The following is a 9,268-nucleotide window of genomic DNA, read 5'->3' on the forward strand; positions in this document are numbered from 1 at the left end:
TCCCCGAGAATTTTGCCCCCGATCAATCCTTCAGTTGTTCTGAACCGTGTCATGTGCTGAACCGTTGTTCATCCGATCTGTGTCGTACGGTTGGTATCGATCTCTGGTCGACCTTTGTTCTCTGTTGGTTTCCCTTTGATTTTTAGTGGGTGTGTGGTTCTGACGTACGAGTTCATACGGAGCTCCCAATTGATCATCTTCGACCCTGATTTTTGATTGGTACCGGTTGTGTACATCTACCCAAGTTATTACTAGGTACTCGATCAAATTTTATTTTAGCCGACGTGACGTTGTCGAGCTGAGCCCGTTCAGTCCTTGGGTGAAAGCTTGTACGGCTCAATCGTCTGTGACCGGTGGCGAATCCATACGCTCTATTTGAAATCGGGATATGAATTCCCTCAGCATCGCGTTACCCCTTTGCTTTACTTTGAAGAGGTCTGATTTCCTTGTTGCAACCTTTATGGCACCAGCATGTGCTTTTACGAACGAGTCTGCTAACATGGCAAAAGAATCAATGGAATTCGGTGGTAAGTTGTGATACCAGATCATCGCTCCTTTTGCGAGGGTCTCTCCGAACTTTTTCAACAATACGGATTCGATTTCATCATCCTCCAAATCGTTGCCTTTGATAGTGCATGTGTAGGAGGTGACATGTTCGATAGGATCGGTCGTACCGTTATATTTGAGAATTTCGGGCATACGAAAATTTTGGGGGATTGGTTTTGGGGCCGCGCTCGAGGGAAAAGGCTTTTGTATGAATTTTTTCGAATCGAGCCCTTTTATCATTGGCGGAGCCCCCAGAATTTGATCGACCCTAGCGTTATACGTTTCCATTTTTTTGTCGTTGGCTTCGACTCGCTTTGTGAGTTCCTCGAGCAATTTAGCAATTTCAGGAGCAGTCCCCGATTCCTGCTCGTTTGATTTCACTACGACGGGTTCCGTTTTGGGGGTGACTTCTCGAAGAAGCGGATTGGAGTTCGGCGCGCTTTGCGTATGAGTTCGGCTCTGCAACTGAGCTATCGCTGCTTGTTGGGCTTGCAGCATTTCGAAAATCATACGCAAGCTGACCCCCGATTTCCCTCGTGTTGTAGGTGTCTCGGGCTATGGATCGAGCACCGCCCTGAACGCTCCTCTCTGGTTCAGAACGCTGATTCGCTTCTAGAGCTATTTGCGAATTGATATCCGGTGGTACTTCGGCTCGAATTTCGGGCTCTTCGATTCGAGCCTCGTTACCGTTGTCAGGTAGCCTTCCGGCCCCGGGCACCAAGTTGTTGGTTTCATCTTGAAGGCCGGCTTCGAGGTCGATAGGTAGAGCCATGGCTGATTCGAAGTTGTAAGCTGGAGTGTACTGTAGATTTATATCAAACAATCACCGTTACCCTTAGCCCCACGGTGGACGCCAAACTGTTTACCCGAAAAATCGGATAACGTTAAATTTAGATATGGTTCTAAGGGTATGCAAATTTCTTTGATACAAAATGACGATACAAGTATTTTTTGCTATGAAATGGGAAATGATGGACGGGAAGACAAAAAAATATTAGAAGAACAAGCACAATGAAATCTTAATGTGTCATGTCCCTATTGCAGTCTATCTCCCTTTTTATAGTATAGGGTCACTACTTTATTTGTAACAACATAAAATAATACATATAGTGGAGAACCCATGATGGTTTGTCTCTCCCTTGATTCTCGCCAAGATTCTCTCCCTTGGTGCGGTTGTAACGGCTCTTGTCTGCGAGCTTGGCATTGACTCGAGCTTGGTGCTAGATCGAATCCCCAGTTTTAGTTCGAGCTCGGTTCTGCCTTGGAGCACCGATATTCGGGGCCTGTGTCGGTCGTCGTTACCCCGTAGTCCGATTCGGACGCGGGCTCGATAATGATATCGAGTTTTGCGGTTGATTGGTCTTATAGCTCGACGTCTCTACTTCGGAATTCGTCCGAGCTCGCCATGCGGATACCCTTCGACTGAAACGTCATTGTCTCGACCGGTCTTTATGACTGAGAATCGGTTTTGACCGTACACAAAATTCTTTTTTTTTTTTTGTAACAGAAAAAGTCGAGGGAGTAGGGGTCCTCCATTTTCTCTAGCTTTGGTGTATGTACAAATTAGGATGCTAAGTATAGTATGTGTTTCCTTGAGCAGTCAAAGGTGTATTAGATTAAGTTAAATATATTATTGGTGGGCTATCTTTTTCATGAAAAGGAGTAGCAGTGTTGAGATGGGAGGGACTATAACTATTACTTCCGAGGGAGAAACTAGAAAGTAATGGTCCCATCAATTATTTAGCTTTTCGTGTGTGCATTTCCAGAAAACCAACATTTATCAAACACTTGTTTTGCTTGCTTGATGAGTTGATGTTACCAGATTACCAATCGAGTATTTGAGGATTGCGTGGGCCGACGATTTTGGGCTTAGTTGACCTAGAGCTTTGTCACAACGATGGGCCTGCCCAGCCCAATTTCTCTCAAGTAAGAAAGAAAAAGCCTCAGCTACCATTCGATTTGGAGAGGTCAATTGTTAGCTTTATCTTTCCACTTTCTTTGTCCCTCTTTTTGAATTGTAAAACAAAGAGTAGAGATAATCTGTAGAACTTGATGATGTGCAATAAGTAGAATTGCTGCTGCATTACATTTGATATAAAGGACAATTTAAACAATCAAAATTTGAATAGTCTAGTAAAATTTGAATTTCTTGTAATTTGTAAAAGTTGAATAGAAATAAAATGATGTCACACAATTTAAAGGGTTCGAAAAGAAAAGGGTGTCAAATTAACGGAGACAGAGGAGGTATTTTTCATTATTATCTTTGAAAGAAACGCAGACAATATTTTCACACTGCACGTTTTCATTTGGCCAATAGTGCGGAAGACTCTTGTAACTTTATTCCGGTGACAGGTATAGGGATTATATTAGGAGATGCCTTTGCCCTTTAAGTTTATGAGTGACTAAACAGGAAAAAATCTGAATTGTTCTTGGTAAAGAACGTATGTGATACTCTGCCAAAACCCAAGTTTAATGGTGCAAGAAGTCGCTAACAACAGCAAATGCAATCGATCCGTAGGCAAAATGCCTAATTTACTGCAATTCTGCCAAAACCGACTTGTCCTTCTATCCAAAAAGTATTACTCTAAAGATCTTTTTAGTCTCAATCATCCCTCATTAGGCATTTCGAGAATAAGTCTATTTCTTCCAACAATTCCCTTTTCCCACTTTGAGGTCTTATAGACTCCATACTACTAGATGGTTGAGTTGTCATGAGCCTAATGAGAAACTGACAAACTTTTCCTAAGTAATCAGAAGCAGCTGCTACGTTCAATGTCTTCTCCTCTGCCCCATAGTGTTGAAGTTTGTCTGTGTAGATACATTTTTTACATTCCTGCCAGGTAAACATAATATGGAATTCCATTATTTCTTCAATCAGATCCTTAAAGAGAATAACTGCATTTTTCTTTTCATTTTTCATTCTTTTTCAATAAAAAGGAAGTGATCTTCAAGAGGCCAGATCACAATAAGAACCAATGAACTGTCGGAGATTAGAATCTATAATACCTGGAATACTTGATTTAGAGCAGCAATTTGTTCATCATTCAGAAAACCATGTTTAAGCAGCTCCCTTAAGAGAATCACCAGCTCAGCACTCAAATTACAGTTTGTTACGTTTCTAGTAATGGCAGATATGCAAGATTCATCAAAGATTGAAGTCATCCATTGAGGAATTCCCTTCCTTCTCAGCAGTGCAACTGCAATATGAACTGCAGGCTTGTGATGGAGCATGAAAGATTTTGAAGCCAAAGATGGTGCTGCCAAAGACATCACTAGCTCTTCTACTATAAATTGACTCCAATTGCTCCTTTGTATAGCTGATACTTCCGTTTCCGCATCTTGCCACCCGATGATTATAGACAAACAGAGGGAACATTTCATTGCAACTGTTATGTCACTTGAGAATATTTGGCCTTCTAAAACAGCCATCACAGACAACATATAATCAGTTCTGAATTTTAGCGTGCCTGGTTTTCTACTTCTCTCATCTTCTATTCGGCTGAATAACTCCAGAAGGTATTGTGAGGAAAGCAACTTAACAGGAATAGATCCGAAATGCAATAACTTGCACAAATCGTGGCAGTGTATACTAATATGGGGCAAGGGTTGTGGGACGCTGGTAGGATCCAGCAGATATTGACAGTCCATAATCCTCGGTAAAATGGCATGCAGACTAGTAAAATAAAGCTGTTAGTTTCGAAATTCAAATAAATAAAGACAGTAACTGTGTTAAAGGAACGGTTCTACCTTTTCAAAGAGAAGAAAAGCAGTGAAAGCACAAAAACAAGAGCTTCTCCTGATCTCGTTCCTTTGTCTTGGTCAACTAGACAAGGTCCCTTGGAACAGGCATTGGCGATTGTGGTATTAACCAATGATAGCAAAGGAGTACTTAGTAGTATGGTTTTTGAAGCTTCAACCATCACTTGATTTGCTGAGTGGTGCAAAACCATAGAAAGAATGCCAATTGATATAAGAGTTCCTGGAGTCCATCCATCTGCAGCTACTGAAGGGATCAGGTAGTCGATAATCTGAAATCAAGGCAAAGGTCCATTTACTAAAGAGGAACTGGAAGCAAACAGTATTTAAAAGAGTGAGTACTATACTTTCACCCCAATTGCAACCCAGGTTTCATCATCAGAGAGGGATTCAGAGTGTACTACTTGAAGAATGCAGGATACTAGTTCGGAGGTGGCCATGAAAGTATCTGGGGATGAAGAATGACCAAACTTATAGTACAGGTTCTTAATTGCACCAGCTATCCCATGCATGCAGAACTGATCTGAAGCACTGGGTGAGATTTCGATTATATGTATTATGGTATTAGCCAATGAAACAATGTCATACTCAGAATATTGTTCTCCAACCTCTCCCAATAGGAACACCATGAGCATAGCTAAAAAGTTATCCCCTGAAGCTACAAGTTCTGCCATAACATACACATCTATCTTCTGATTGGCTTCGCCATGTATATTTATCTGGTTTACTTCGGAAAATTTGCTTCTGCAGAATTTCAACATCTGGGCAGACAGCAAGTTGCATATTTTCTCTTGTTGGAACAACCATTTCAAAGCTGTTACATGGATTCTTGTAGATAGCAAATCCCAGTCCTTTTCAGAAAGCAGGTGGAATAAAATCTTTTCAGCCTCTGGACTATAGGGGATTTGGTAGCTCACTTTAGCTAGACCCCTGTAGAGTGCATATAGATTTATAAATATTCCCAAAACAGAAGCTCCATGCGTGTTTTCGTTGCTGTTAAGTAGAATGTACTGCTCCAGTGAAGCTAACACAAGCTTATCATCTGCAAGCCTGGCAAAGGGTTGAAATGATCAACTGAGGCGGGAGGACTAATCACATAAGCAGGGAAAATGTAGAAAGAAACAATTTACCTGTCGTCATACAGTGAGCTGATGTACAGTAACAGCAGAACTGCCAGTTGCCGAGAAGACAATTCAAGATTTTGGGAGCTTTTATGGCCCAGAAGGAAAAGCAGATCTACAGGGTCAAGCGGAAGATATGGAGCAGCATCCCTAATGCTTCGCCCAGAATCATCCCCAAGGATGATATCGGTCATCACACTAAAGATAAGATAAACCTTCATTTTCATCTTTTCTGAAGGGAAAAAGCCTAAACATCCATATGCAAAACTGAACCAGGATGACGTGAACAGAACATTTGCAAATATTTTGGTTTCGATATCTGACTCTTGTAGCAATATGGAATAGAAGTTTTCAAGAATTGCAACTGCAATATCCTCATCTTCTATCTCATGGAGGGATCTCATAAACCAAGGTAATATATGTATTTTACATACATCTATAATGCTTTTTCTAAGTTCTGTATTGATAGAGCTTGTGGGATTCATCCCACAACTATATGCATATGCCTCTTTCAGTAGGTGAAGAGAGTTACAAAACTGACCTGGGTATTTGCGATAACTAATTAAACAAGTTAAGATGCAATTTCTTGATGCCTCCTGAATTGATAGTAAGAAACTTGAAATCTCATAGGAAGATGAGCATTTCATAAGTGCAACAAGTATTGAACAGGCCAGAGTGAATGTCTCTGGAAGCATGCCTATTTCTCCATCAAGATTTTTCTTGAGCATCCCCGTCAAAGAAAGACTTATTTCTTCTACATGAGACTTGGATACCACCCCAGGGCAGTTCTCAATAGAGTTCCAAATAAGCCTGAGTGTCTCGGTCTGTACAGGGTGAAAAGGAATTTCAGCAACATGATGCAGAACTGGAATCAGGGCCATGAATCCGATTCCAAGTCTCTGTCTAAATGCTTGCTCCGCAGTTGCTAAAAGATCAAGAAGCTGGATACAAGATTTAATTGTTGGATCTTTGCATCCTGAAAATTTCTAAATTCCTTCATTAGTCAATACAGACAACACTAACTGCGTGTAATCTGACCTAAAATAATTAGAATGTTATCTGTCTCATTGCTGTTAGAGAACTTAGATGCAAAAGATTGTTGAACCATATGGACAACAAACGTTGAGGCCAACATAATTTGTTAATTAGTTTTGTAGGAAAATGATGTAATCGTCAGAGAATTGGTTGTTTTCCAGATAGTTTAGTAGTGAAGAAAAGGGTACATGAAAATAGAGTGTGATTGAAATACCCTCTTTTATCTTCATTTCTTCAAACGAATCCAATATAAATCTAGCTGCTCATGCACTGTCTATTGCTTATCTTCTTACCTGACAATCTCAGCACTTCAAATGCATAATCTGCAATGTTCTCTTCCACAAATACTTGGATTTCATTTTCTAAGACATCTTTCCCCGTCAGATAGAGGTAAAGTAAATCTAGAGTTGCTATTTGAACTTGATTATCAGAAGAAAGCAGCGGGCCTTTGACTGCCTCTGCAAACAAGATAACTAGAGGCCCATCTGATATCTGCTCATTTGTTTCCATCAAGAGGTCAACATCATAAGAACTCCAGCTCGTTGCTTCAGTCATAGAAGTAGTTTGAAAGAATCCTCTCTGTATCATTACTGTTAAGAATGCTGCATAGACAAACAGTAACACTGGTTTGAAAAATGTGAGAGATGAGATTGTCCTGCTGAAACTCTAAACCCAGAAGCAGCTGGCTGTTCTGTTGTGTTTCCTTTTCTTTTGGCGGTGGGGGGAGAAGGGAGTTTAGAAGCCTGAAGAGGAGATTATCAGAGTTATGGTGAAGAGAGCATAGAACTTTGCTAGTCAAGTCAGCAGCAAATATATTTCACAAAATCTAAGTTCAAGAAGCAGAAAGAACGAGTAACGTTAGAAGAACTGGCATACCTATACAGTTCAAGCGAACAACATCACTTTGAGCTTTCATGAGAACTTCCAATGCTAAATGAAGGAGCTTCGAGAAATGGCCAAATAAACTGGGAGGATAGTCACCATCTTGAGACACATTGAGAAGGAATAATTTGTATAGGACGAACAGGATTTCCCCTTGAATATCTTCACTGTAGTCAAGAAGGATTTGAAAACTCAACATTCTGTTCAAGGCAAAAGGAGATAGCCACTGTCTTGGTTTCAAGAGTCACCTGGACAATTGAAGACCGCTGACGAGATTGAAAATGAGGGCATCCCTTTCTTCGAAACAAGCATAGGACTGGTCATTTTGATAATCCAAGAGAAGACCTAAGCAGTGAAGCTGTAAAAACAAGAATAATCTTCGATTACACATTTAAGAGGAAAATATATTATTGCAACATAGGAACTGCAAAAGTGCTTTACAAATGAAGGAGGATCGTTTGCCTCACAAAGGTCCAACATGTACAATTTGACAGATACCAGGGAAATAATTTTAATATACGAACACTAAAAGGTATAATTTCTTCCTCTTTCTTGTTCATTCTAGCTTCTCAATGAGGAAATCAAATTACATCCAAGGAGTATGTCTCTAGAATGAGCAATTTACACATAGAGGTCGGCATCTGATAGGCACTGAATATACTGTGAATCTACTCCGAAAAAATTGCGAATATCAGGAGGAAAACAAGCTTTTGGTGCCATTAAACACAGCTGAAAGTTTAACAAGTTCAGAGTCATCCCCTTGTTTTCTTCTTTATTTCATAACATCTTTTATATAGTTTCTTTCATAACAGACTTCATAGACGTGAACATCAAAATTCAACCTAAGAGTAATTACCTAATAGGTTTAGCTTTCTACAAGCTGCTCTGGCTAAAACCAATTCTCTCTGGAGTCATCCTGACTGTAACTTTTCAATTAAATCTGCAACCATAATACTGTATCTATGCTTAAACTTCTGCTGTTAGCCGCAGTCACTGAAATTGACAGCAATTCCAGAATCACTGTTCTAAAGCTAACCCTTCATTAAAGCTTTACTTGATCTTCCGGAATTGAAGTGAGATCTTATTGTAATACAGACAAACGCGGTCTTAATAGAAATCTTAACAAGTTGATCTACAAGGTCATTTTGAAGTAACCGAAAGCTTTACTAATCACAGTCCGTCACCACATAGAGTTGCAAGTGCTGAAGCACACTACCGAAAAACAAATATTGTATCCTGTATCGCGGTAATTTTACTTTGTACAACTTCATCCAGAACTACAAGTTCATTGAATCGAAAAAATTAAGAATTAGGACAGATGGCATGTTACCGTGTACAACTGTCTCTGACTCCAAGCCAAAGAGCCACTAGAAAGACGATCCACGAGCCGAGTCACAAACTCTGCGTGCACATTGCAGTCCGGAGCTTCACACAACTGATGAATAATCAAATCCGTAGTTTGCTTGGCAATGGATTCATCATCGAAGGAAGATAGAACGCCGACGAGAGGAGAGATGAGGAAATGAGAGTGGAATGTGAAGAATGATTGGCGAAAACTCGGTTGCGAAAGAGCAATAGATAACTGGGAAAGAGCGTAGGAAACGTGAACAGTCGGCGATCTCGGATTAGAAATGAGATTGGACAAGCAGAGCAGGCAAATGGATCCGCCTTCATCGGTTGGAATAATCAAAGTTGAGCTATGGCCTTGGGCGCATGTTAACGGTGGTTCTGGTGGTGGCGTCGGTGGTAAGTGGTGGAGGTGAGAGGTGGAGAAGTACATAAATTTGCTGTATTGTGTGCGTGAGTAAAGAGACTGACGAATGCGAAAGAGTGTGGGAATTTTGAATGCAAGGCGGGAGAAAAACAAAATTCGTGAAGCTTGCCTTCTTGCACCGGAAAACAATCGCCGGAAGTCACTTATCAGATGA

The 9,268-nt window shown here is 40.5% G+C and overlaps 1 protein-coding gene across 1 annotated transcript; it reads right to left on the bottom strand.

Annotated features, from left to right (window-relative positions):
* Window positions 1-2,962: 2,962 nt before the first annotated feature.
* On the bottom strand, window positions 2,963-9,268 carry LOC107770290 (protein PUTATIVE RECOMBINATION INITIATION DEFECT 1). The gene is made up of 9 exons (XM_016589581.2): window positions 8,671-9,268; window positions 7,589-7,698; window positions 7,335-7,507; window positions 6,752-7,060; window positions 5,433-6,399; window positions 4,650-5,352; window positions 4,294-4,574; window positions 3,553-4,219; window positions 2,963-3,379 (listed from the first exon to the last, which is right to left on the bottom strand). The coding sequence occupies exons 1-9, from the start codon at window positions 9,118-9,120 to the stop codon at window positions 3,149-3,151; spliced, it is 3,891 nt and encodes a 1,296-aa protein (XP_016445067.2). The 5' UTR covers window positions 9,121-9,268; the 3' UTR covers window positions 2,963-3,148.

This window comes from Nicotiana tabacum, chromosome 4 (assembly GCF_000715075.1).
Source record: "Nicotiana tabacum cultivar K326 chromosome 4, ASM71507v2, whole genome shotgun sequence".
In the NCBI taxonomy this organism is placed as follows: Eukaryota; Viridiplantae; Streptophyta; class Magnoliopsida; order Solanales; family Solanaceae; genus Nicotiana; species Nicotiana tabacum.